General features: G+C 39.0%; 8 protein-coding genes across 15 annotated transcripts in view; 4 read left to right on the top strand and 4 right to left on the bottom strand.

Moving 5' to 3' along the window:
• The first annotated feature begins 34 nt into the window (after positions 1–34).
• Positions 35–854, top strand: LOC132787005 (microfibril-associated glycoprotein 4-like). The gene is made up of 2 exons (XM_060793835.1): positions 35–664; positions 732–854. Exons 1-2 carry the CDS (start codon positions 408–410, stop codon positions 847–849), a joined length of 375 nt encoding a protein of 124 aa, XP_060649818.1. The 5' UTR covers positions 35–407; the 3' UTR covers positions 850–854.
• A 2,690-nt stretch (positions 855–3,544) lies between these two features.
• On the top strand, positions 3,545–5,002 carry LOC132784109 (putative serine protease K12H4.7). The gene is made up of 6 exons (XM_060789514.1): positions 3,545–3,630; positions 3,685–3,926; positions 3,980–4,211; positions 4,280–4,449; positions 4,508–4,819; positions 4,890–5,002. Exons 1-6 carry the CDS (start codon positions 3,560–3,562, stop codon positions 5,000–5,002), a joined length of 1,140 nt encoding a protein of 379 aa, XP_060645497.1. The 5' UTR covers positions 3,545–3,559.
• A 4,234-nt stretch (positions 5,003–9,236) lies between these two features.
• Positions 9,237–10,586, bottom strand: LOC132784186 (aprataxin-like protein). The gene is made up of 2 exons (XM_060789621.1): positions 10,319–10,586; positions 9,237–10,254 (listed from the first exon to the last, which is right to left on the bottom strand). The coding sequence occupies exons 1-2, from the start codon at positions 10,493–10,495 to the stop codon at positions 9,616–9,618; spliced, it is 816 nt and encodes a 271-aa protein (XP_060645604.1). The 5' UTR covers positions 10,496–10,586; the 3' UTR covers positions 9,237–9,615.
• Positions 10,587–10,760: 174 nt separating this feature from the next.
• Positions 10,761–14,171, bottom strand: LOC132784184 (aprataxin-like protein). 8 transcript variants are annotated; one of them, XR_009632239.1, is made up of 4 exons: positions 13,701–13,774; positions 12,432–12,644; positions 10,962–12,350; positions 10,761–10,896 (listed from the first exon to the last, which is right to left on the bottom strand). XR_009632239.1 is itself a non-coding variant. In XM_060789616.1 (4 exons), the coding sequence occupies exons 1-3, from the start codon at positions 14,136–14,138 to the stop codon at positions 13,478–13,480; spliced, it is 540 nt and encodes a 179-aa protein (XP_060645599.1). In that variant the 5' UTR covers positions 14,139–14,169; the 3' UTR covers positions 12,554–12,644; positions 13,441–13,477. The 8 variants fall into 8 exon arrangements, 6 of the variants coding, with proteins under 6 accessions (XP_060645596.1, XP_060645602.1, XP_060645599.1 ...); XR_009632238.1 differs by lacking the exon at positions 13,701–13,774 and adding an exon at positions 13,441–13,533; XM_060789616.1 differs by lacking the exons at positions 10,761–10,896; positions 10,962–12,350 and adding exons at positions 13,441–13,638; positions 13,986–14,169 and having other exon boundaries at positions 12,554–12,644; positions 13,701–13,926.
• A 327-nt stretch (positions 14,172–14,498) lies between these two features.
• The window catches only part of LOC132784183 (chromatin-remodeling ATPase INO80), a 48,235-nt gene continuing 35,583 nt past the window's right edge, over positions 14,499–27,150 (top strand). Inside the window, exons 1-8 of the mRNA XM_060789612.1 lie at positions 14,499–15,073; positions 15,130–15,323; positions 15,382–17,570; positions 17,629–17,769; positions 17,829–18,006; positions 18,068–18,429; positions 18,500–18,761; positions 18,826–18,993. Of these exons, the coding sequence (XP_060645595.1) occupies positions 14,791–15,073; positions 15,130–15,323; positions 15,382–17,570; positions 17,629–17,769; positions 17,829–18,006; positions 18,068–18,429; positions 18,500–18,761; positions 18,826–18,993 (3,777 nt within the window). The 5' untranslated portion in view covers positions 14,499–14,790. The remainder of the gene's footprint in view (positions 15,074–15,129; positions 15,324–15,381; positions 17,571–17,628; positions 17,770–17,828; positions 18,007–18,067; positions 18,430–18,499; positions 18,762–18,825; positions 18,994–27,150) is intronic.
• On the top strand, positions 19,111–20,263 carry LOC132784185 (uncharacterized). Its single transcript, XM_060789620.1, has one exon. The coding sequence runs from the start codon at positions 19,199–19,201 to the stop codon at positions 20,030–20,032; it is 834 nt and encodes a 277-aa protein (XP_060645603.1). The 5' UTR covers positions 19,111–19,198; the 3' UTR covers positions 20,033–20,263.
• On the bottom strand, positions 21,934–23,646 carry LOC132787159 (thymus-specific serine protease-like). The gene is made up of 5 exons (XM_060794074.1): positions 23,413–23,646; positions 23,168–23,349; positions 22,870–23,105; positions 22,586–22,817; positions 21,934–22,530 (listed from the first exon to the last, which is right to left on the bottom strand). The coding sequence occupies exons 1-5, from the start codon at positions 23,524–23,526 to the stop codon at positions 21,957–21,959; spliced, it is 1,338 nt and encodes a 445-aa protein (XP_060650057.1). The 5' UTR covers positions 23,527–23,646; the 3' UTR covers positions 21,934–21,956.
• Positions 25,280–27,017, bottom strand: LOC132787044 (putative serine protease K12H4.7). Its single transcript, XM_060793914.1, has 5 exons — positions 26,770–27,017; positions 26,525–26,706; positions 26,227–26,462; positions 25,935–26,166; positions 25,280–25,879 (listed from the first exon to the last, which is right to left on the bottom strand). Exons 1-5 carry the CDS (start codon positions 26,992–26,994, stop codon positions 25,306–25,308), a joined length of 1,449 nt encoding a protein of 482 aa, XP_060649897.1. The 5' UTR covers positions 26,995–27,017; the 3' UTR covers positions 25,280–25,305.

The following is a 27,150-nucleotide window of genomic DNA, read 5'->3' as shown; positions in this document are numbered from 1 at the left end:
TCATAAAAGAATTGAGAGGTCAGATAACTGATCTTAAAAAACACATAAAATTTCAGAAAAAAACTATTCAAAGGCTAACTCAAACACATGAGATTTTAAAATTAATCAATATAAATAAGACAAGCAACGATTTGGAAGTTAGTAAAACAGATATTGATAGGCTAGAAACAGTAATTATTTCTCATAGTTGTATTTCGGATATTCATCCAATAAGTGTATCTGACTATGGTTATTTTGACGTGTTGTACGATAATAAGACAGCTGGGCCTGGCTGGATAGTCATTCAGCAGAGAATAGATGGCAAAGAAAATTTTGAACGCGATTGGAACACTTACTCAGCGGGCTTTGGCTCTTTTAGGGGTGACTTCTTTCTTGGCTTGGAGAAAATTCTTCAACTAACGAGCTCGATGCGCTATGAACTCTATATTCACATGGAGAAATATGATGGAACTACTAGGTTCGCTCATTACGATCATTTTATAATCGAGGGCAGAGATCAAGACTATAAATTGAGCAGTTTGGGTAATTATTTGGAAAACGATGGGAAAGGTGACTATTTCCGATATCATAAGGGCATGAAATTCTATACCTTTGACCGTGATAGAAGTGATGGCTGCGCAAAGGACTTTCGAGGAGGCTGGTGGTTCTTTGGTTGTGCAGGATGGTAAATAGAAAACAACAAATTTATGAGATCAATGTAAAATTGTTCTAACCTATCTGTTGCTACACAGTTTTTTGAATGGAGTCTACTCGGAGACTGACAATGGGGACAAACTGTCAAATAATTTTTGGTCTGAATACGGAAATCTAAAGAGGACACAAATGCTTATACGCAAATATCAAGAATGATTTAGACAACGAAAAACAGTAAATGCGATTTTAAATAAAATTAAAAAAAAACACATTCATTCAACTGAATATTGTTGGTTCTATAAAAGAAATGTGTTCATATATATTAATAATAATAATAACACCGATTTTAATTCCAATTTCAATTTCAACTTTTTTCAATGCCATGAATACTTTAGTTATTATTGTATGTATCAGAAATTCTAGCTTTCGCGAATTCTTTCGATTTACGAAGTCGCAAGTATGCGGACAGACAGACAGACGGACTTGGCTAGATCGTCTCGGCTGATTAAGAATATATATACTTTATAAGGTCGGAAATGACTTCTTCTTCCTGTTACATACATATCTTGGGGGTCAAGTTGGCTAGTATTTTATAAAGCCAGAGACATCAGGGTGTCTTTGTACATGTGTACATAATGAGCTTAATATTACAAATTGAAATGGGCAAATCCATTTGAGAAACTTGATAAGCAAAAGCACATATCAATTACAATCAGACCACGAAAGCAGAACTCTCAAGGTCACGCAATGTGCATCAAATGCGAGAGAGCGGAAGACAATAAAAAGCAAACTCATCAATATACGTACTTACGAGTTCCAAGAATAACCGCATACATACATCTACAATTACACATCGCAGCACCGCAAGCATTAAATGTGCGCGTAATTAAAGCAACTAATATTAATTAGTGGCGGCACCAGTTCCACTCGAATATCCCTTGGCGGGATGTGAAGATGCTCGGAGTAACTTATGACTTCCTGGTAACAAAAACACATGCCAATGAAATCTAACCCAATGCCAATCTTATAATTTTTGCCAACACACTCGCTGCTGAGTGCAAAGCAACAAGAAGCACAAAAACAAGAAACAAAATACAAATGAAAAGTAAAAGCAAACAACAAATTTAACTCATAGAAGAGAATGCCGGTTACGTACCCGCCCCGTTGGCGTTCCACGCAACGCAAAAGATACTCGCAATCGAGCAGAAATAGCTCTGTATCCAATAGTTGGCCCACAAAGACACGCACATGGGCGCCCACGCTATGACGAGAGCAGCGCTGATTCGCTCCAGTCGAAAAGCTCAAGAGGGGCAATTCGATGTTTCTCCATCTGAAATTGCGTTGGCGTTACACTCAAATCGGAATCGCAGGGGGGAGAGGGAGAAGAGAGCTTTCGGTTTGTTTATCTTTTGGGCCATAGCACAAAAACAGCCAACGGCATTTATTTCATGGGTTTTATTCGACATTTTCACTTCATTATAAAAAATGTTTATTTATGAACTGACATTTCAAAATTCAACATTTTGTTTTGAGGATATATTTTTGTAAGCCACGGTTTACTTTATTATAGCTGTCAAATATTTTGAAAACATCTTTTACAAATTTATAGCTGGCAATTGACGATCTTAATTTTTAAATTGTTAACTATATGATATATGAAAGAATTATGTTAAAGTATTTATTTGAAAAACTAACACATAAGTAAGCTACAGTCGAGTGTGCTAGACTGTGAGATAGCCGCCACCTATTTTTAGTGAAAGCAAATCAGTGTGGTATTAATTTTAAAATATACTTAATTAATATATCACAAAAATACTAAAAATATACCATGCTATATTTGGTGTATTAATATAATACAACATTCAACATATAATGCAGAGTGCAAAATATACCAGATTGTCAGCCAAAGCTGCCAACCTGTAATATCGAGTGTGCAGAAGTGAGGGTGCCAAAAATTTGAAGCCAACTTGATCATCGCGATAGCATAAAAGGGGGTTTTCGAGAGATCCAGTGTATGAGATCCAGTGTTTCATACAAACAGGCGGATATAACTATATCGTCTCGGTTGTTGACGCTGATCAAGAATATTTATATTTTACATACATTTCCTGTGGGCACAAAGTTATAACACCCTTCTAACCTATGGGTAGCGGGTGTAATAACGAAGCAGAGAGGTTCAAAAACAAATTATATAATTAGCATTACGATCTTAGTGCATAAATATTCGATGTATCACTCGACATGTACGTCTTATCAAAAATTAAAAAAAAAAAAATGTATTGTAAGCAAGTGTTGGAAGTATTATTCAATTGCATAATTAACAGTATTGCATTAATTTCATAAATGTACAATTGTACGCATAAATAATCCACGTAATCTGCACTTCTTATCAATAATTTTGTTCTACAAAGTTGTCAGCTCACAATTAATTTAATATTTAATAAACATGCATCATAGGGGCAACTTTCGTATGTGGAGCACAATGATAATTTCCTATAAAATAGCAGCTCAACTCAGCCATAAACTTCTGTTGATAATATGAAGCGCTTTAGCCAATTCATCTACTTCATTACCTCGATTATCGGGTTTACAATGTCGGCTGGAAAAGCTGCCGTGAATCCTTATCGACGAAATGTAGAGCTGTTGTTGCAGGAGCCAAGTTCAGGATTCTATACGAAAAACGATGCAGCTGCTGTGAAAGAACTTTGGATAAGCCAAAAACTGGATCATTTTGACGAATTCAATACGAAAACATGGCAAATGGTAAATGAGTTAGACAGTAGACCAGACTTTAGTTACTATGGTTTTTCTTCAGCGCTATTTACAGAACGCGGAGTATCACACACCCCAAGGACCCATCTACATATTTGTGGGTGGCGAGTGGACTATTACTCCAGGATTATTAAGCACGGGTCTCACACACGATATGGCTGTGGAAAATGGTGGCATGTTGTATTACACAGAGCATCGTTACTACGGACAGAGTTGGCCACACGAGTGAGTCAATTAAATGCTTAATTAATTGTTCATATAATTTCTGTCGTACATTAGAAATAATAGCTTAACCGTGGCACAACTTCAACACTTGAGCTTGGAGCAGGCTTTGGCTGATTTGGCTTACTTTATACGCTATCAGAAGACCCACAATCCGCATTTAAACCATTCCAAAGTTATATTAATTGGTGGATCATATTCGGGCAGCATGGCTGCCTGGATGACACAACTTTATCCGGAACTCATAGCAGCAAGTTGGGCTTCCAGTGCTCCACTGCTCGCCAAGGCGGATTTCCATGGTAAGCACAAAATTCCTACTGCAATGTAAAACTACATTAAATAACTTTCACAGAGTATATGGTACTTGTCAGCAGTTCACTGCAACTGAGCTATGGACACATTTGCACAGAGCGTCTGGAGATGGGGCTGCAACACTTGGTTGAGTTATTCAAGGCGAACGAAACTGAGAGTTTACTGAAAGCGTTGAATGCCTGTGGGAATTTTAATGCAATGGATGCGTTGGATCGCATCTCATTTTTCAATGGCATTGGCAATTACTTTGCATTGATTGTGCAGAGTTACAGGTGAGTTCATCTACAGCTTGCACCTTCAAAAATGCAAATGTTAAAACAGCTTTCACAACACAAAAAAGTACGTATATTCCGGTGCTCTGCAATGCACTGCTGAGGCAGCAGTCAAGCGAAGAGAAGGCTTTGCAAAATGTTCTCGAACAGCTCTATGCGGATGACACGCAGTGTCAGGACTTTAGTTATCAGGCCATGCTGCAACTCTTTGACGAACATTCAGACCAAAGTTCGGGCAGTAAGTGTTTTCGGTTGACTGATGAGAGAAACGGGAAAATTGAAAATTTGTTTTGCAGCACGCGCTTGGCTGTATCAGACGTGCAATCAGTTTGGCTGGTATACCACAACAATCTCGGACAGCAACTCATCCAGCAGCTTTGGCAGCCAGGTGCCTCTCTGGTATTTTGAGCAACTTTGCCGCGATTCCTTTGGTGCTGGGCAAACATCAAGCAAGCTGCAGGCGAACATTGCTCGACTGAATGCACAATTCGGTGGCATCGCTTTCAATCAGAGCGAACGCTATCGCGAGGTCATCTTCACTCATGGCCAACTGGATCCGTGGCGTGCTTTGGGACAGCAGCATGGCAATCAGGCCATAGTTCTATCAGGTATGTGTTGGCTGTGTGTGCAATTAGCTGGGTAAACTTGAGGGTTAATTTATCGTGTGTCTTGCGGCAGGATACTCGCATGTGGAGGATTTGACCAGCATCAATGTGAGAGACACAGTGTCCATGAATCTGGCCAAGCTGCGGGTCATGTCCTTTCTGCGTCGACACATTGCAGCCATATAAATGACTTGAAGCGTCCCCCATACATTATTAAATCAACAACTTGTTGTCCACGTGGAAGACAATTTGTAAATTCCTTTATGTGTAGGCGTTGGGTAAACAGAGACAAATTGAGTGACACTTGGACGTAAGTGAGATGTGTGTGCGTATGAGTTTCTCAAGAGCCAGAGTGTGTGTATGGGCGTAAGGACTCTTGTGTGAGTGTGTGTGTGTGGGTGGGTGGGTGTATATTGTTAGCTTAGCTTGAGACATTGAGCAAAGCAATTTCTGTTGATTAGCAAAATGCATTTAAGCGTCGTGTTCACTTTGTTTGCTGAGTTCATAAGCAAAAGATCGCTGCTTACTTATTTGCAAAGTAAGAGAGCTAGTCTTCATCAAGACATTTTTTACATTTTTAAGTATATTCAGTGCTCACTTTATATGATCAAGTTCATTGCGAAGTTTTACACGCTACTTTGAAACATCATCTACAACATAGTTAATAAAATGGCCCCTTAACTATGAATTGCTTTTAAGGATAAGCAAACTCTTTTAGCTAACACTCCAAGTCTCCAATCCTCTTGGATGATACTTTGTAGATTTTATTTGCTGTAGTTTTCAATAGCAATTAAGGCATGAAAATTGCTAGACGAATGTTACAGTTAAATTTCATTTAGTACATACCTCATATTTTCCATTCATTCAAGTTCAGTGCAGTTTTTTGTTTATGCCTTCTTACCTAGCTTACTTAATCTCAGGTACAAAGACTTAGTTTTTCTGCTGTTGCTTTTACTTTGATACATTGACTGCTTTTCGCATGTGGAGACTTATAAATAAACCAACGGCTTCATCGATGCTGCAATAAAATCTCACCTTGTTATTTATACTTCTTCGTTTAATATTTCGATCACAAACTTACACTAGACATTTTATGCCAAACGGTTGTCGCTTGCTTAAAGCCAATTCGCTTGCCAGCATGGCGTATACGCAATGTCAATGCAATATACTATACAACACTTGCACAAGCATAGCGAAAGCCAAACGACGAATAAAATGTTTTTACACAAAAAGTCATAAAATATGAAAAAAATATGAAAAACCAAAGAGAGCAACAGTGTGCTTCACGCAACACGAGCACGCATTTTGGATGGAATGTGTAATTGTCAGATTTTCCATACAACATGTGGGCGAGTGAACGGCAAACGAATTGTTTCAGGCACGAGAAACACGTATTGTGCATTCCGAAAAGGATTGCAAGGCACATGACAGTCCGTGTTAAATTATTGAAGCCAAAGATGCGCCACCGCGTTCAACGCGAAAGTGAAATGGGCCTTGCTTGGAGATGAACACGTGCCGCCATCGTGTATGAAATTTTATTTATTTTTTTCAAAATATTTTTAAAATAATATAATATAAATATAAAATATATAGAGTCGATAGATGCATCTAAATTTAACATGTTACTTCTATGTCTAAGAAGGTTAGTATATACTGAAAAAGGGTGACTGCAATAAAACTAGCGCTATATATGTGTTAGCCCCGGGACTTTTCAGCCCATGTGTTAATTGCATAAATTAAAATACCAATATTAAACTTAAAAAGTTGTAATTTTCATTTATTCAGATAATTTCACATTTCGCCAAATATAGATCTGCAATTATTCACATTCTTCAGATATAATCTGCACAAACATAACCAAGATCTGCTTCGTGACTGACTCGTGTCACGACAAAGTGTTGTCACTAAGCCACACCATATGTAACTTCTAGCCGAAGCCAGGAGGCGCTTAACGGCAGTGGAACGCTATGAAAAGTTATTATTATTGAAGCTCGTTCTCGATGTTGTCGTTGTTGTCGCTGCCATTTTTGATGTCTTTTTTTCTCAGGCGAATATTGCAAATTGCTTAAATGGCACAATTGATGTTGTACTTTCATTGTGTTTACTCGTTCTCTCCGTTTTTTTTTGTGTCTTGCTCTTCGGTTGTTAATTAATGCCGAACGGATTATCCAAAATAAGCCCAGCATGTCGAGAAAAAATCATTAATATAAGTAAATAACATTTAATGCGGGAAAGTACAGATGTGCATTGAAGATTAAGAAGGTTGCGTAACCTGTAACCGTAACAGTCCGTGTAAATTGTTTTGACAATCGGTACAATCGCTGTATTATATAAATGTAGATAATAATGATGATGACATCTAAAAGCAGCTAAGTATTAAAAATGTTATGCTAAAAATTTAACATTTAGCATCTTAGTAGTTCTAATAAAAAAATTAAAATTGAAATATTTTAACAGACTATGCAATATTTTCTATTTTTAAAAATAATAAAAACAAACACAAAATTTCACTATTCTAATAAATAAACTTCAAATAGGTATAATAAAATATTTCTTCTTAAATAAAATATTTCTTGTCAAATTAATAAATCAGTTGGATTCAAACAACGTTTTAAAACAAAACATTGACAGAAACATCGCCAATGGCATTTCAGCGAAAAGCTTAATAACGCTCTTTGCTGCTTTATAAGCTCTGAAAAGCTCTGCCTACTCATGCGCTCAGTAAAACACACGCTCTTTCACTCAAATAATGCTGCTCTCAGTGAAAGCTTTAGCTCTTTGACTCAAAAGTCTGACTCGTATGTTATGAATGGGGCAGGCATCCTGTTGCTTGAACAAACTTGTAACAGGTGGCAAGGCTTCGACAGTGCTCAATGCTCAATGCGCTGGGAGACAGCTTTAATGGAGCTGCTGGCATTTGATGGCCAGATGGTATATGAGCATTGCTAAAAGGCCAACCCCAAAATAAGAACAAAAAAAAAACTGAGCGGAAGTTGATGCGAGATGAAGAGAAGGTCTGAAACGCTTTCCGCAGACACCTTGACACTGTAACATACAAATACTTGTAAAGATTCAGATACAGGTCGAGGTACAGGCAGACATTTGCATGTGCTGGCATCAAGCTGAAATTACAATGGCAATGACAACAATTACTCGGCACCTCGACTCGGCAGCATATAGTCGGTTCTTAAGATTACACTAAGGGTCTTGGGGCTTGTTACCTTGAATTTTTTGCACTATAAATTGTTGTTAGGCTGAAATAACACCGACAAAAAGTGGATTACACGGCTGTTGCCTGACACTTTATGCAGCCCTTGAATTAGGCTAAGCTACAGAACTTAATGGAAACGGTTCCCAAACAAATTGCTGGCCAACTAAGGATTATGGCAAGTGTCCTTCAAAAGTGAAGTGTGTAGTTTGTGAAGAAGTTGCAATGAAGTGAACTAATGTAAAGTTTCGTATGGAAGTTATTACTGCAATGAGAGTGTTTTTAGTTTAACCATCATAAATATAATGTAAATGAAGTGCACCAAAGTTTGCCATTTATTAAGTATGAATAATAATCGCTACAGTTCTAAAAACAAATTTAATTACGTTTTATTATGAATTTAAAATAAAATGTTTAAATTTAAGTGCTAAAATATATTTTCAAGAAAGATTTTTAAAAATTAAATTTGTTTTTAAGATTTTTGTGTAACATTCGTGTGCTTCACATGTCGAGGAAATTTAAGCATACAAATTTCCAAAGAAGTCTGTTTCACTTGAAGTACGCCCATCTGTATCTGTTTTTATGTATCAATGTCAAACTTCAGACTTGGCGTAGGTGTCGCGGTTAATTCCCTGGATACATCGCCATCTTCTTCCTACCACCCACATCAATTATGCTAAGTAAAAATGCAAAGTTATTCAACTTAGTGGCTTGGCTAATCGGTAGCCAAAAACTCACCTGAGGCAGCCGAAAATAAATCACATGCGTCTCTCTTTGAACTCTGTGCACACGGGCACACGTCAAATCAAAATATTTTTAAAGGCATCCCCTTCTCACTTAAAATTTTAAAAGTAAGTCCATCATTCGTCGTTGCTCAGTGTTGCATTCACTTTGGTTTTACTTTTTTTCTCTTTTGGCGCAAGACGATCTTTGAAAACTTTTGCGCTCTAATCAGGATTATAATTTAATTTTTCCTACCACCCCCGTGCGAATTAACTTTGTCTTCACCTCAGCAGCATTGCCGTTGTCCCCCTTAGTGCACTTAATTAGCCATGGGCAAATTATTTTCCAGATTTCAGCCACTTGGCAAGTGAGCTTTAATTGAGCATGCTTGCCCACGTCGCAATTCCGTTTATGTCTTTATACTTTCACATTTACCCAGAGGCTTTTCATGATTATTACAAAACGTTAAGGAGCAAAAAAAAATTGTATAAAGCATATTTATTTTTTGGTTTAAATGTAGCTTTTTGTTTATCATTAGCGAAAACCTTGACCTTTGTCAAAGGTTTCTTTAATCTTTGTATGCCAAGCATACGACAAAAGTAATTTTAAGAATGTATTATAAAATTTTCCGAAAATGTGCAGTAATTGTATTCCTACATATTAATTGAATATGTAAATTTGATTGCAACAATCAGTGTATACTATATTTATCCACGTCCTAAGGATATACATACATTACATAGGTACTTCCCCGACATTTCAGACGATTGTTTTTAGCTTTTTAATGAAAAGCTTTTTCACAAAAGGTGATACCAATTAAGTAACATGAGTAGAATTTAAACATACATATATAGTACTACATAACAAATCAGTTAGGTGAAATGTTCTTGGAATTGTCCCCATTTGACTTGTTTGTTTGAGGATTCGATTTCTTTTGGTTATTTGAGAATTTCCTATAAGGATTCGGATGGGCTTGATTTGCTTCTGTTGAGCCTAGCTGGGAGTGTGGACGAAAGCCTTGAGGTCGAGGCCCACATTTGGGACCCTTCTTCATGCAACTGCCATTCAAATTCATTTTTGCCATTGATTCACTCAAATTAGTTTGATATTTCTCTTTTCTCTGCCTGTGGTATTCAAGATGATCCTTAAACTTTGGAAAATTACCAGTTTTGAAACTGCATTGGTTGCATTGAACGGGAAAAGCTTTTCGCAAACTCTCTGCCCGCTCCGGTGACATGGGTTCAATAAATCCTTTAAAATTTATGAGGGCGTGGACAGTTTGAAATGTGATAAACAATTCAGTATTGAAGGTATTCCAATGCTGAATTCGGCTCATGGTATCCGCACAGAAATCCTTGGAAATTACATGCATATTGAGACGATTCATAAATGCATCCATTTTAAATCCAATCAGAAAATTACTCAATTGCGATTGCGTTTGCTGTTCAATGGTCTGAACGGCCAGCTCCAACATATGGTCCAGCAGATGCAAATGTTTACGCGATAGCTTCAATTCAGAAATGCATACAAACAGATCGTTCTGAGAACAATGAAAAACAGCATATTCTTACCGCTGTCACATTAACAATATCCTCCTTGGGTAGAACAACAAAGTGATACTTAGCTTTCGGCACATCCACATTGCGAAGCACCGCCGCTTGATTAGTTTCCATGACGACATCCTGGCCAGCTTCCATTTTGCGGGTCAATAGACCACGTTGGAATTCGAGGTCCGTCTCATCAGCCATGACCACATTAACTATAAATGATTGCAAATTCTTTTTGTGATTGTCAATTTTCAGTGTGGGAAACGGTCCCAATATTAGTGATGTGCAATCTATTTACAGATCGATAAATACAATAGTCATTATGTTTAGTGTTTTCAAAAAACAAACAAAATATGTTTATGTTTTACATAGATAAATGTTTTATATTTTCCATGAAAAGTTATAAAATCAAATTAGGAAATTGATTGTTAAATAAATATTTAAGAAACAATAAAATCGATAGAACTATCGATACTTCTTTCTGCGTCTCAAGTACGTGCCATAAAATGTCGCCAGAGCATAAAGAACAATGTTAATTAGCTGATGCAGCACTTTGCTCTTCAAATGATATCATATTTCTACTCTGACCAGTTGTACAAAAGCTGAAAGAAGATACAGGCATTCTTTTATATTTATTTTCAAGGCACACTTATTATTAAATACATGCCTCCATATGTACATATGTACATAAATATATTTACTGAATACATATTTTCTTATGTATGTATATAATGTAACATTATTTATGCTGTAACTTTGTTGGATTCGCTGATTTGTTGCCTGCAGATTTGTTTAAGTTATTGTTTGGCCCTTGACTATGTTGAGCTTTAGGTTTCCACTTGGGTTTGTTTTGGTTAGCTTTGTTTGGTTGTTCCTTCAGTACTGTGGAGTTATTGCAAATATCAGCTTTAGCATTTGCGTTCTGCTTCTGTTGAGGCTTAGGCTTAGTTTGCTTGGCTTCATTCGCTTCAGATGGCAATCTATTTGAACTATTTCCAGGTGAATCGGCACCAGGCTGATTTTGTTTATACTGAGGCTTTGGATTCCACCTGGGTTTATCGTGGATGGTTACATTCTGACGATTGGTAGAATTGACTGGGCATTGATATCGATTGAAGTTGGCCATGTTTGGTGTCTGCTTAAATGGATTGAACCGGGGAGGCGACTCAGTTGACTGCGGTGCAAGAAATCGCATATAATTCTGTTGGTTAATAGTGTTATTAGCATTCAACATGCGGGGTTGCGGTTGTTGAAATTGGTTAAAGCTTTGATAATAATTGCCCTGAGCAAAAGGTGGAGGTGGTCCCATTAGGCTCTGCCCAAGCAGAGGATGCAAATATGGCTGATTGATTGTTCTGATTGCATAGTTCTGGAAATGCCTCTCAAAGTGGTTTTCATACGGCAGCGTTGACTGCTGTTGCTCGCAATCGTTTGGCACATGATTTGGACGCTGGCGCCAATTGGCTGACGTGGGTTTTGTCTCTCTGCTGTTAACGTTAGTTTGATTTTGATCAGATGGATTTGAACGCCACTGTGTTGAGTGCGGTTTCGAATCCTCTGGTGATTTAGGACGTTCGACGTTGCTTTCTTGCTCATCCAATTTTGATTCATCAAGCATTTGAGTGATCTTCTCCAGTTGCTTCTTGACTTCAATGTCGTGTTCACGATCATTCCAATGTTTATACAGATGACCTTTTAATTCGAATAATGTGCTGGTCTTAAATTCACATTGATTACACTGCAGTGTTGTGACAGATCGCAATTCTAATGCTTTTTCCTTAGAAAGTGGCTCAATGCAGCCTTGTGAGCGTAGAAGTGCATAAGCAGCCTGATAGGTAAGAAACAAATCTGAGTGGAAGCTATTCCAATGCGATACTTTTTTAAACGAAACAGAATAGAAATCATTTGATATCACATGCATGCTTAGCCGATCCATAAATGCATCCATTTTGAAGCCCACAAGAAAATTACTAGATGACAAGTGATTTTGCTGCTCAATGATTTGATTGGCAAGGTCCATCATATGATCCAAAAGCGGAATGTGCTCCTGTTTTAACTGTAAAATATATAAAATGTATATATTGTATACTTAATTATCTCTTATCTCTTTTCAATGAGTGGTAGTGGCTAAACTTACTAAAGACACATTTGCAATATCTTCTTTGCATACAATAAGAAAATGATATTGTGCCTTGGGGTAACGATCCTTCATTACCGCTGCCCGATCACTTTCAATCAATATTGTGTCCTTATTACACTCCAAACGTTTAACCAACGCGTGCCTTGCTACGCTTATGTGTTCCATGGCAGTATCAAATAGATTCCGGGAACTACCCAATTGTCTCTGTTTCTAGAATGTACAGAGTGACAATGTAAAACGATAACTATCGACACTTGTTAAGCTTTAATTTGTCATCAACGAATAATAGTGTTGAGCAGTGCACAGTGGACTTATAGATACTTTATTGATGCAAAAATATCGATGTGTGCGCATATCGATTGAACAAATCGTCGATAATTGCAATCGCATTTTAAAAGAAGACTTAACGTCGGTTATAAGTGAATCATTGCAATTCAGAGAATAAAATGGTTATAAGCTATTGCATTTTTTTAAGACACAAAACAATTAAAAACATCTAAAAGGTCTAATAATGTTGTACTTAAAGTTTGTGTCAATTTTTGTATTACAAGAAATTACATATGAAATCATTTATCCATGGCCTAAATAATTTTTAGTATACACCTTATCTATGCGACCTGTTCTTCATTATGCTATCTTTATAAGCATCAAATTAACTTTTACTTCTTTCAAAGTAAGATATATTTTTCTCTTTTAAATAAAGATTTCTAAGTTTAAAAGCTTAAACAAATTAATATTTTTTCTTTAAAAATTGCTTTTGAAATGAATATAAATGTTTCTAGTTCTTTAAGTTTACAAATGTATTTTTGTTCTTCTATTTTTATATCAGCTGCTTAAATGTATGTATATCATAATATCAGAAATTTTGTAAACTAGTTTTTCTAATAGACAGGTGCTGTAAACTAAATTTTTGACTAGTTTATACTATTTTGTAAAAACTTTAGGGCAATAAATTTGTCATGTTATGAAATCTTGATTGATAAATAAGCAATGTAAACTCACTTACAATTTGTTGGCTTTTTGAATGTATGTAAGACTAATTTTTATAAAGCACTGTGATCTTGTAAATGCTCCTTGAATGATGGAATATTTTTTGCCACAAATGAACACTGATTACATTTCAGCGGAGTGGCAAGCAGCGCTTCTTTTGTAACTTTTGATAAGCGTTTGATGGTGCCTTCGCTATTGAGCTGAGTATAAAGGGCTTTATAGAAAATGGTAATATGTATATTATATTGTTTGACAAATTTCAATCAATTAACTTACAATCGTAGGGCAAAAAGAGCGGAGTGTTGAAACTGTTCCAGTGTTTTTTTGTCTTTAGGCAGCTTGAAACGAAATCTTTGGAGATGACATGTAAGTGTAAACGTTGCATGCTAGGCTCGGCATGAAATCCAATTTGGAAATTGTCAATTTTTTCGCCACGAATTTCTATGACATTGTGAGCTAAGAGATGCAATTCTTCCAAAAGCGGCAAGTGAGTTTTATTCAGCTGTTATACAAGTTTATTATGTGGTGACGTACATTGTTTAGAATTTGAGTTGAGTCTACCTGAAATATACTTGCGATATCCGCTTTGGGTAGCACAAGATAATGATGGCGCGCTTTTGGGAATTTATCGGCAATAACAACAGCAACGTCTGTTGAAATTATCCAATTTGATGGATCCAAAATTGTTTTGATCAACCCGGTTTGCCAAGACATTTCACACAATCAGCTGGTTAACAGCAGCTGTTTTACAGCTGCCAGCAGTGCTTCACAATATAATAATTTTAGCGTGAACAGTGCTGGTAAACACAGCTGAACGCAAAATGCTGCGTGCGCTAAATGCGTTAATAAAATATATTTGTTGTATATACTCAGCATACAAATTATGTAATTGATCTGTATAAATAATTTAAACATTTAAGATTTATTTTATTGCTAAAAAGAACTAAGCAATAAATTTACGCTCATTTTGCGCACTCCATACAAGTGCGCTAACCAACACTGTAGCCAATTGGCACATACAACCCTGCACGCAACCCTGCAGCAACAACAATGAAGAGCCACAAGAGCCGAGAAGAATATTATTTGTTTGGCCGTCTAAATGTGCTTGTGTGCAGCGTGTGGGCAAGTAAAAAAAGTGTGTAGAGCACAACATACAAAATCAGCGCTGCATTTTTTTACGCAACTCAGGCGAAAATTTCTCAATTACGTGATTACATTACAATTGGAATTCATTCGAATTTCGTTTTGAAGCGTCCACTGCAGCGCCAAGCTAACGGAAATTTGGCAACTCGGCCTATTTGAGGAAATTGACCAGACAACACAATACCAAATACTTCGAAAGATTATTACGCAAAACTAAAGACAAATGGCGAGCGCAACCGAGGTAAAGAAGTCACGCCTCATGGCCGAACCTTTGCACATACAGCGCCTGGAGGCGGCATTAAATATGCGACCCTTTATGGAGATGGCTCGCCAAGCGCTCAAACAACCGTTGAGCAGCGGTAGTGGGGGAGAGGATAGCGCCACTGAACTAGATGCAGAACAAGATGCGCCGGTGGATGACTCCGATGATTCCTCAACGCGTGTGGGAGTGGTAAGGTTAAAGCATAAACAGCGACAACGTAAACGTCTCCTGGGCAGCAAAGAAGGTATGTGGAATAGGTGAAAAAGTTTCAGTCCATTGGGTAATTTGTTTGCCTTGCAGAACGACAAAGTGTCAAGGCACAAATCTACAATTTCAATGACTTGACCAGTGATCGGGAATGGCTCTACGATCTCATACTCAGCGACACTGAAAGCGAGCCGCCAATGAGCGATGAAGACGCGTATGTTGCCCAAATGTTGCGCGAGCATCTCCAAGAGCAACGTCAGCGCAAAAACTATTACAAGAAACCCACAGTAAGTGTCCATCTAATATATAGATATCAGTTAATCTATTATTTCCGTTTGCTTACAGAATGCTCAATATGCTTATTATGGCAGCGGTTTGCTGTCCAACCACGATGTCTACGCGGAGCGCCAACAGGCCACAGTTGGCGTGCGCAAGCGGCGGCGTCGCACCAAGCAAGAGATACTTATGGCACGCCTGGCGGAGGCCCAGGCCGGACCTAAGCCGCCCAAGCAGCGGCGACGTGGTCGTAAGAAGCGTACCGCTATGGACTCTCCGGAGTCGGGCGAGGTGCACCCCTCGGATCTGGGCAAGTACAGTTTTGGCGATACATTGGTTGGCAACGATGACGATGACGAGGATAATGGCGAGGTGGATTACAAGCGAGAGCTGGCTAATTTGGCATTGGATTATCCGGAAGAGGATGAGGAAATCGAGGAGGAAGTGGATGTTGTGGGCGCCACCGATGGCCAGGTGACTCGTGTGCGTCGACGTCGAAAAAATCCCGAAGTGCTGGCGGCACGACGTCGTCGTATCTGGCAGATTATGTCAAAGAAGGAATGCGCTCGAATGCAACGCATCAAGGGCAACAATCACAAAGAGATGCTATCGAATTGCAAGCGTGTGGCAGGCATGTGTGCCAAGGTGGTGAGGCAACGTGCGCTCAACTCGCAGCGCATCATGAAGGAGACAGTGTGGCGAGCCAAGCGGCTGACACGTGAAATGCTCACGTATTGGAAGCGCTATGAGCGCGTGGAGCGTGATCAACGTCGTAAGCAGGAGCGTGAGGCGGAAGAGCAACGCAAACAGGATGTGGAACTGATTGAGGTGAAGCGACAACAGCGAAAGCTAAACTTTCTCATTACACAAACAGAGCTTTATGCTCACTTCATGTCCAAGAAACTGGGCCAGGGCACGGAGGAGGATCAGTTGCGCATTCTCAGCCAGCTGGACGAGGAGCACAATGCTCGACTGGCTGTGCACGATGATTACGATGCTGGTGAAATGAAGCAGCTGGCGCAGGCGAATGCAGAGGCTGCACTGCAGCGTGATTTGCACAAAACGCGTGCATTTGATGTGCCCTTTAAGAAGGAACAAATGCTGGAGCAACTGCAGGAACTAGAACAAGCACAGCCAGCGGTCACTGAGCAGATGAAAGATCTGCCACAGCCCAAGATGTTCAAGGGCACACTAAAGGGTTATCAAATCAAGGGAATGACATGGCTGGCAAATATCTACGATCAGGGCATCAGTGGCATACTGGCTGATGAGATGGGCTTGGGCAAGACTGTGCAATCAATCGCGTTTCTCTGTCACATTGCCGAGCACTATGGCGTCTGGGGCCCGTTTCTGGTCATCTCGCCAGCATCGACACTGCACAATTGGCAGCAGGAGATGGCACGCTTTGTGCCTGATTTTAATGTTGTGCCCTATTGGGGTTCGCCCAACGAACGCAAGATCCTGCGACAGTTTTGGGAGCAAAAGCATCTGCATACACGCGAGGCCAGTTTTCATGTGGTGATCACGTCGTATCAGCTGGTGGTCAGTGATTACAAGTACTTCAATCGCATCAAATGGCAGTATATGGTGCTGGATGAGGCGCAGGCTATCAAGAGTGCCGCTTCGCAACGTTGGAAGCTGCTACTGGCCTTCAATTGTCGCAATCGTTTGCTACTCAGTGGCACGCCCATACAGAACAGCATGGCGGAGCTTTGGGCGCTGCTGCATTTCATTATGCCAACTCTCTTTGATTCGCATGATGAGTTTAACGAATGGTTCTCCAAGGACATTGAATCGCATGCAGAGAACAAAACGGGCATCGATGAGAAACAAATTTCACGCCTGCACATGATTTTGAAGCCGTTTATGCTGCGTCGCATCAAGAAGGATGTGGAGAACGAGTTGTCCGATAAGATTGAGATTATGGTCTATTGTCCGCTAACCATACGCCAAAAACTCTTGTATCGTGCTCTTAAGCAAAAGATACGCATCGAGGATCTATTGCATTTGGCGAGTGGTGGCTCGACGGCATCGGCAGCATCGGATGGCGCTATTCTGGATCGAAACTTTACGTCGAATCTCATGAATCTGGTCATGCAGTTCCGCAAGGTGTGCAATCATCCCGAGCTCTTTGAACGACGCGATGCCCGGAGTCCATTTAGCATGCGTTGTGCTGAGTTTGTGCTACCTCGTTTGGTCTTCAACGACGGATTGTTAAACACTGCGCTGCCCAGTCGCAGACATTTGCTCTATAATCGGTGAGTTGCCCCTTTGAAAATTAACTTATATCAATGCTAAACTGGGCTTTGTTTGCAGTTTTAATATATTTAAGGCGGCGCATATGCAGTCTTCACTTTTTGAGGATGTCCATGTGAACAGCTGCTTTGGTTTCAGTCGCTTCTGTGATTTATCCCCGTCCGACATGGAAGATGTCACATGGCATGGCCTCATTGCTTTGTAAGTATGCGAATTTAAACCAATTTGTAACATTAAATAAATTGCATTTTATTTAAAAGTCTGTTGCACTATCGTCGCGTGCTTGCCAAGCAGCCGTTGCTCTCCTATCGTCGTCAATGGTGGCCACATCAACCTGCCACGCGCTATCAGCTGTTGGAGCCAACACTTGAGCGTAAACTTGTGCCGGATTATTTGCTCACAAATAGTGTGCTAAGGAAATTCATCTTTACTGCAGTGGTACGTTATGGAAATTTGTATATGGGAAATAAAGCAATTAATTTATATTTGCTTATGACAGACATCAGGGGAGAGCAGCGTTTATGCTTTTGGAGATTATCTGACTGTCAACATGCAGGAGACTATTGAGCATCGTGTAACACGCTCGAAGATACTTAAACAGAAGGCAACGCTCATCGAGGAGCTCGTCGACGCCAATGGACAGCCACAAGTGAAATCAGAGACCGATATGGAGATTGAATCTGTTGAGGTGCAAACCAAATCGAATACGAAGAGCGATGTTAAAGTGACTACACTGCATTTACTGCCCGAGTTTCCATATCGTCCACGCAAGCCTCAGATCTACAAATGCGAAGCTCTGCAAATGCCACGATTCCTGTATGGACTGGGTCAGCGTGTGCAGGCTGTGGATAGGCATTTATAGTGAGTACTCCCACCTGAATCACCAATGCTAAAGTGATCTGTTAATCTCTGTTGATATTCATTTCGATAGTTGTGAAAGTCGTGCTGCCGCCTGGACCCACATACGACATCTGCAATGTGAAAATAGTTTGGGCAAAGAACTGGTCACGACGGGCTTGGCACTGTGTAAGCCGCGTAATGGTTGGTCATCGATTGTGGTGCCCGACAAGGAGACACTTATCACAGATGCTGGCAAGCTGTTTGTGCTCGATAGTCTACTCACACGCCTTAAGGCCGAGGGTCATCGAGTGCTCATCTATTCACAAATGACCAAAATGATTGATCTACTTGAGGTGTGTGCATTTACTGAAATTGCTGAGGTGCACATATTATTGTATTCTAAATTCTTATTTTCAGGAATACATGTGGCATCGCAAGCATCGATATATGCGTTTGGATGGTTCCAGTAAGATATCTGCACGTCGTGATATGGTTGCCGATTTCCAAACTCGTGCCGATATTTTTGTTTTTTTGCTCTCAACGCGAGCTGGTGGATTGGGCATCAATTTAACTGCAGCTGATACGGTAAGCTAACGATTTTCTATATTATCATTTAGTTTAAACTAACTTCTACCGAAAGCACTGCCTTATATTTTCTTTATAAATTTGGAAAAATAGTTCCTATTTAGACTTGGTAGCTGATCAGTGTAACTTTTCTCTTTTTGTTACTTGAATTCAATTAGAAACGTGTCCAGCATTTTAAGTTAACAAAATTTGTTTTGGTATTAGAATGGATTTTTCCAGTCATATGTTAATAATGCCCATAAGCACACCGGCAAAGTTGCCGCATATTGTGGCCAATCTAACGCCACACAAATCTGCTAGTACTCCCATGCCACATTCGATATCATGTAGTTTTGATCCAGAGAAGCGCAATGGATTGGATTTGGATTTTGAATTAACAGATGTTGTGGAACCACCAACCAAAGGAAATATTCGTAAATTTATTGCTAGGCGCAACGGACAATTGAATCCAATCGGAGATTTCACTGATCAATTAGATCGATCAATTTCGTGTCCATTTCAGAAGTCGACGGTCAAGAAACAGAATTGCGTTTTGCATATAAATTACAATGGACAGCAGGCGGCATTAGTGTGTCAGGTGCGAACCAATGATTTGGCTGCACTTAAGCATCGCTTATCGCCGCTGTTGCGTCAACATAAATCACGCTTTCGTAACGTTCAGATCGAGCGTAATCTATTCAAGCCCACTGGTCTCATCCATGCCCTTGTGACTTGTCAAACGCCCATCGATTTGGCGTCGTTGAAGTTAGATGCACAGCGTTGCAAGGCGCAGGACTGTAAGGTAATCAGCATGGCTGAGGGAAAGCTGTGCTTCAATTGCCAACCATCGGACTTAGCAAAGGTTACAGCCAGACTTAGGCTATGTGGCTATAAGCCTCTTCGCTCTGAGATTGGACAATGTGCGCGGGATTCGTTGGTAAAGTTGCCAGTGGCACAATTGCAACGCTATGTGGAGTTCCTCAAGGCCCTTAAGGCGGACACGGACATGGTGAAGGTCTATGACAATGTGGAGAACTCGACGGCGACGCTGCACGGCTGACAGCAGAATTGGCAGCTGGTAGATTTATGCAAGTGTTCGATGGTCTTGTATTCATTTGCTCGACTACTTGTTTATGCATTGCGCGGTCTTTGGGATCGCCCGAGCAGCTTTTGTCATGATTTACACATTTTGATCTTTATCACAACAATGACACTGCCTAAAGCCACAAGAAATTCTCAGCCAAAAGGATGCAATATAGACTTTGTCTCTCTCTCTCTCTCTTTTACCTTTTCTCTTTCTGTTTGATTCGATTTTGTGGTGATTTCTGGCTGATGGTGGGACTCTGGCTGGGGCTGCTGGGCTTCGTGTGAACATTTTCGCTTGGTTCCTAAATCATTTTGTCACTGATTTTGATTTGTTTTTCGCGCTCGCCGCGAAGTAATTTGGTTTGTCTCCTCTTGTTTGTTTCTCAGTTTTATTGTTTGGTTCTCAGGCTCAGCTCTCGCTGTTGACTAATTCCTTTTTGGCATTTTGCCATGCCAATAAGTATTTGGTTGCGATTCTTTTCGCGGCTGCTTTTATTTCTCAACTGATCTGCTGAAATCAACAAATTATAAGGATTATAAATAAGTTGAACACTTTTGTTATAAATTATTTGTCATTCTAGACTAGCTTTAAATTATTTTGAAAATATTTTACAAATTGCAAGAATTTTTATTTCCCTTTTTTTTCAATAAAATTGCTCAAAAATTATCACAGTGTGTGAGAAACACAATTCGGACTGCAAAAGTATTTACTCTTCATGTCGTTGGCGCATACCAAAATAATTTGACCGCACAAAACAAAAGCGAACTCAACACTTTGGTATTTCTTTGTCTCTCCCTCTGCTAACGGAAATCGTTGAGGCCTCCACAAAATTGTACCAGTTACATTTTAAATGATATGAGAGTATTTCATTAATTGTATTTTATGCCATTTATAAACAAATTGTATGGCATTGTTTATTTCATTTGTGAGCCACAAGATTCGATTTGATTCCCCAAGCGTCATTATCATGCGCGTCTTGATTTTCGTTGTCCACAAGATTTATGACATTTTCGAAATCGTAGCAAATGTCTTTAAGTAGCCGCAGTCGATCGCTTTCGTCACCTCTTCGTATGCTCGACACGTTTCAGAATTTAGTGCAATTCATTGGGTGTACAAATTTCTTGTCTCTCATCGGGCTATCTTAATCTATGATCCAACCGACAGTTACCATGACAAACTCTCCAACTTGTCACACCTTCCCTAGTGTATTTCCTACTTATCTTCAGTAATTTTCATTTTAATTAGAGACCAGCAAATACATACATGTAAGCTAAATATTATGTATAGCTTAAACTACTTTTGCAATCATATAAAACACCATTTGTTGTTTTTTATAGATAGTATTTTCTCATAAAGGGTGTCAAAACTTTCTATTACATGAAAAATTTTTGATTTGTAAGTAAGCTTGTCAACCCAATGCATATCAGTCAAAAATTTTTATTTTGGCTATATGGCTATATCGTCTCGGGAGTTGACGCGGATCAAGAGTATATATACTTTATAGGGTCGGAGATGTGACCTTCTGTCTGTTACATACATTTCCTGGAGGCACAAAGTTATAGTATCCTTCCACCCTATGGATAGCGGGTATAAAAAGTCGAAGGGCTGTATCGGGACTTCAGCTTCCACGCGGCCCTAGAGTCTTTGCTTACTCATTGCTACAAGTTTCACGAATAAATTTGTTAATATAATGTAGCCCCAAATATTTACTATAAAAAAACACTTTTGATGTTGGGTGCAATTTTTGATGACAGATTTATGGAGATATATATAAATACATAAAGTGCGTAATAATATAATATTGAGATTAATATACGTCTGACAACGACTTAGAGTCGTGCAGACTCTTGTGTGTGAATAAGATTCACATCCAATTCTTTTTTTTTTTTTTTCGATCTTATGCAAGCCACTCGCGAATAAGCTCTGCAATACGCTCCTTAGAGGCGCGCAAGGCTGCACTGTCAGAGGCACCAATTGAGCCCAGATCAGAGCAGTGAGAAGCTTGTGGATAAATGGTGGCTGCTTGTGCCAAGCCGGCTCCAACCCTGGCCCAGGGATCTAAACCACCCTGAGTAAAATAAACGCCCTCAACGTTTTCAATACCTCCAAACTCATAATTTGTCTCCCTGATTAGCTTGCGAATATTTGCCTCAGAGTAGTTAGATCCGAAAACATCTTCACAAATGTCGGTGTAAAGGGTGACTGGGAAATTAGATCCAAATGGTTGATTGCGACTACCAGAGGACTGGAACCAACCAAATTCACTGCATGTCTGGAACATCCAAGCCAGATCCTCGCCGTCGTAGTCGTCCTTCGACCACAAGTAGTAATCGACAGAGTCTTGGTATTTGGTGTTGACACATTTCGGATTTTCAAGTCGCCATTGCACAAATTTAGACAAAGCTTCATAATCATTATCACTGAAGTTACGAAGATTCGAACAGTAGTTGGACAAGTCTTTGTTTTGAGGACTAAAGAGAAAATAACCGTTAGAGAAAATTGGGTGGTTAAAACACCTATAGTTACTTCTGGTATTGAGCGAGGTTTGCGAAAACATTCGCAACAGTGCTAAAGTATTGCCACTGATCTCTTTCATCGTCCTCGTCTAAATCACTGCAGAGATTTAATTCTTTCTTAGCCTGAGCACCCTTACCGTTATAGAACAAGTTTTCATAATAAGAGGTGGCATTGTCAATGATGTTGTAGCAATGGTCTCCTCCCAGTTCTCTGTAGGCTTCCCCAACAATTTTCATATATTCTGAAAAATACCCACATGAATATATATATGATTATATGATTAATTTACACACCTCTAAAGTTAACCTTGGCTTCAAGGGGAGCACTGGATGCCCAACTGCCTACAATGACATCGGGATACAATTTCTTGAGCCACGTTGCCATGGTTGCAGAGTAAGAACATCCTTGAACAACAACCTTCGAGTCCTTGTACTTGTCCTCCTCCTTAAGTACCTTAATAACATTCACCACATCGGCCAAAGCTTGCTTCACATTTTGATACCTGCTAAGGTTTTCTGTGGACAGGGGTCTAAAAGGAGCGATTAGGGGTTAATTATTGCTAGAACTAGGAAAGAGTTTGAGTTAGCTTACTCAATTGGGATACTCTCGCCATAGAATCGATGTTCTGTGGTGAGAATGGTGCCCTTGTGTGCCTTTGCGATGTCTGCCAGATGTACTGATCCTATATCTGCAGGTTCTATTACCCATTCACCACCGAGGTAAATGAATATCGGGGATCCCTCCACGAAGTGGCGCTCGTTTATCAGAATACGCTGAATATAGTTTTTTGTTTGATTTTAGTTTTGTTGGTTAAATGATATATTATTCAATCTTACGTTTTGCCAGGTCGCAGTATTGGCCTCATCAAAGTTGTCGAGTTTTTGGGTGATCCAGCGAGTCTTAACATGGGATTTCCTGGTAGTCGGATGCCTTGGTGGCCCTTGGTGCATTTCCTTCAATGTTTTAATGAAGGCAGGAATTTCAGGTTCTCTTAAACTAACTGAGAAGGCGAAAGGTGCTAGCACTAATACTAGCTGTAATATCACTAAAGAAAACTTAATTTTGTTGGTGTGTTAAGAAACTTTAGACTGAATATTTACTCAAAACCACAGCCTATTTATAATAAAAATAAGTCTTCGATAAGCTATCGTTTCAGGTAATAAAGTCCAAGCATTCTCGCAATCATAAATAACACAAATAAATTGATTGATATTTTGGAATATTTCTATTACAAAAAGAATTTGCAATTTCTAAGTTATCGAAACAAAACTCTTAAGCTCCAAACGACCCAATTAACTAAAAAAAGTAGCAATAATATTTGTAATATATATTCTTATTATTTATTATTATTATTATTATTATTATTATTATTTTAGTAATCATTATTTAATCATTTTTGAAGAAATCTTCAAATAATTTAGATTTACTTATATAAATGTTTACAGCTTTATCGGCCCTCAACCGTCTCCCATTTTATTAAATGGAGTTGTCAATTGTTGACCATTGAAATCAACTGCTATCAGCTATATTTAATAAAATTGTTTTGGTATTTGTTCTTTCATTCAAAAAAAGTTATGTTTCAGAAAATAATTCAAAGAAATATAATCGCTCGCTTAGGACCTTCACTTCAATGAAAGCAAATGACAATTTGGGTTATTGAAATCGATTGCAAATGAATGCTTTTAAAAGCGTAATATAATACCTAACAAATTTGTCTCAGCTTTGGCAAGTTGCACTTTAATATGAATATTATTATTTTAATGAGGTTTCTTTGTTCAAAAGAAATAAAATTGATAGAGTTTAGTGTTTGTTTTTTGTTTAAGCTTATAAAAAACAAGTGAGAAAGCTACAGTCGATTGTGCTAAAAATATACAAAAGACTGTATTTGATATCTTGATATAGTACTGCATTCAAAATAAATGATAAAGTACAAAATATACCAGATTGTCAGCCAAGGCAACTAAAACCCCTAGTTAGAATGCGTTTTTGCAAATACAAAAGTATTTTTACAATTTTGATCTGATCGCATATCTATCTGATCTATAGCTATTATTGTATGTACCAAAAATCGCTCTAGCTTCAAAATAACGCTATTTATTCGATTTTGTCGATTTGCGGGGGCGGAAGTTGCCTTTTGAAATAAACTTGATCTGCATGCAATAATAATATAATTCTGTCTGCAACAAATTGTGACAAACAAATTTATAGCTCAATCTTTTATAGTCTGTGAGATCCAATGTTTCATATGGATAGACGGACATAGCTATAACGTCTCGGCTGTTGACGCTGACCAAAATGGTTATATGATTGGAAATATGTCCTTCTGTCTGTTACATACATTTCCTGGAGGCACAAAGTTATAATATCTTTCTATCCTATGGACAGCGGGTATACCAAGTCGAAGGGGTGTATCGGGCCTTCAGCTTCTTATAAGCGGCCCTAGGATCTTTGCTAACTTTATTGCTTACTCATTACTCCAATTTAAACGAATAAATTTGTTATTATTATTATGTAGCCCCAAATATTTGCTATAAAGAAAAACACTTTTGATGTTAAGTGCAATTTTTGATGATAGTTTTATAGGGATATATATATATATATATATATATATATATATATATAATATAATATTGAGATTAATATACGTCTGACAACGACTTAGAGTCGTGCAGACTCTTGTGTGTGAATAAGATTCACATCCAATTCTTTTTTTTTTTTTTTTTTCGATCTTATGCAAGCCACTCGCGAATAAGCTCTGCAATACGCTCCTTAGAGGCGCGCAAGGCTGCACTGTCAGAGGCACCAATTGAGCCCAGATCAGAGCAGTGAGAAGCTTGTGGATAAATGGTGGCTGCTTGTGCCAAGCCGGCTCCAACCCTGGCCCAGGGATCTAAACCACCCTGAGTAAAATAAACGCCCTCAACGTTTTCAATACCTCCAAACTCATAATTTGTCTCCCTGATTAGCTTGCGAATATTTGCCTCAGAGTAGTTAGATCCGAAAACATCTTCACAAATGTCGGTGTAAAGGGTGACTGGGAAATTAGATCCAAACGGTTGATTGCGACTACCAGAGGACTGGAACCAGCCAAATTCACTGCAAGTTTGGAACGTCCAAGCCAGACCATCGCCGTCGTAGTTGTCCTTCGACCACAAGTAGTAATCGACAGAGTCTTGGTATCTGGTGTTGACACAAGCCGGATATCCGAGACGCCATTGCACAAATTTAGACAAGGCTACATAATCGTTGTCACTGAAGCTGCGCAGGACGGAACAGTACTGGGCCAAGTCATAGTTCTCGGGTCTTTAAGGAGAAGGAAAGTCTAGAGGAAATTTAGCAAATTCATATTTATAGTTACTTCTGGTATTGAGCGATGTTAGCGAAAACGTTCGCAACAGTGCTGAAGTATTGCCACTGATCTTGTTCGTCATCCTCGTCAAAGTTACTGCAGAGGTTTAATTCTTTCTTGGCCTGGGCTCCCTGTCCGTTGTAAAACAAATTTTCATAGTAGGATGTGGCGTTATTAATGATGTCGTAGCAATAGTCTCCACCTAGCTCTCTGTATGCTTCTCCAACAACTTTCATGAACTCTGCAAAAGAATCGTATGTGTACGGTTGGAGTCATCGATTTGTACGATAAGTTAACATACCTCTAAAGTTAACCTTGGCTTCAAGGGGAGCACTGGATGCCCAACTGCCCACAATGACATCGGGATACAATTTCTTGAGCCAAGTTGCCATGGTTGCAGAGTAGGAACATCCTTGAACGACGACCTTCGAATCCTTGTACTTGTCCTCCTCCTTAAGTACCTTAATAACATTCACCACATCGGCCAAGGCCTGCTTCACATTTTGATACTTGCTAAGGTTTTCTGTGGACAGGGGCCTTAAAGGAGCGATAAGGGGTTAATTATTGCTAGAATTAGGAAAGGGTTTGAGTTATCGTACTTAATGGGGATACTCTCGCCAAAGAATCGATGTTCTGTGGTAAGAATGGTGCCATTATGTTCCTTTGCGATGTCTGCCAGATGTACTGATCCTATATCTCCAGGTTGTATTACCCATTCCCCACCAAGATATATGAATATCGGGGATCCCTCTACGAAGTTGTGCTCGTTAATCAGAATGCGCTGAATATAGTGTTCTCTATGATTTTAGTTTTTTTGGTTAAATGATATATTATTCAATCTTACGTTTTGCCAGGTCGCAGTATTGGCCTCATCAAAGTTGTCGAGTTTTTGGGTGATCCAGCGAGTCTTAACATGGGATTTCCTGGTAGTCGGATGCCTTGGTGGCCCTTGGTGCATTTCCTTCAATGTTTTAATGAAGGCAGGAATTTCAGGTTCTCTTAAACTAACTGAGAAGGCGAAAGGTGCTAGCACTAATACTAGCTGTAATATCACTAAAGAAAACTTCATTTTGTTGGTGTGTTAAGAAACTTTAGACTGAATATTTACTCAAAACCACAGCCTATTTATAATAGAAATACTCGTAAGTCTTCAATAAGCCGCCGTTTCAGGTAATTAAAATCTAAGCATTCTCGCAATCATAAATAACACAAATAAATTAATTGA

Source organism: Drosophila nasuta, chromosome 2R, assembly GCF_023558535.2.
Source record: "Drosophila nasuta strain 15112-1781.00 chromosome 2R, ASM2355853v1, whole genome shotgun sequence".
NCBI lineage: Eukaryota > Metazoa > Arthropoda > Insecta > Diptera > Drosophilidae > Drosophila > Drosophila nasuta.
This window is presented reverse-complemented; position numbering and strand designations above follow the sequence as displayed.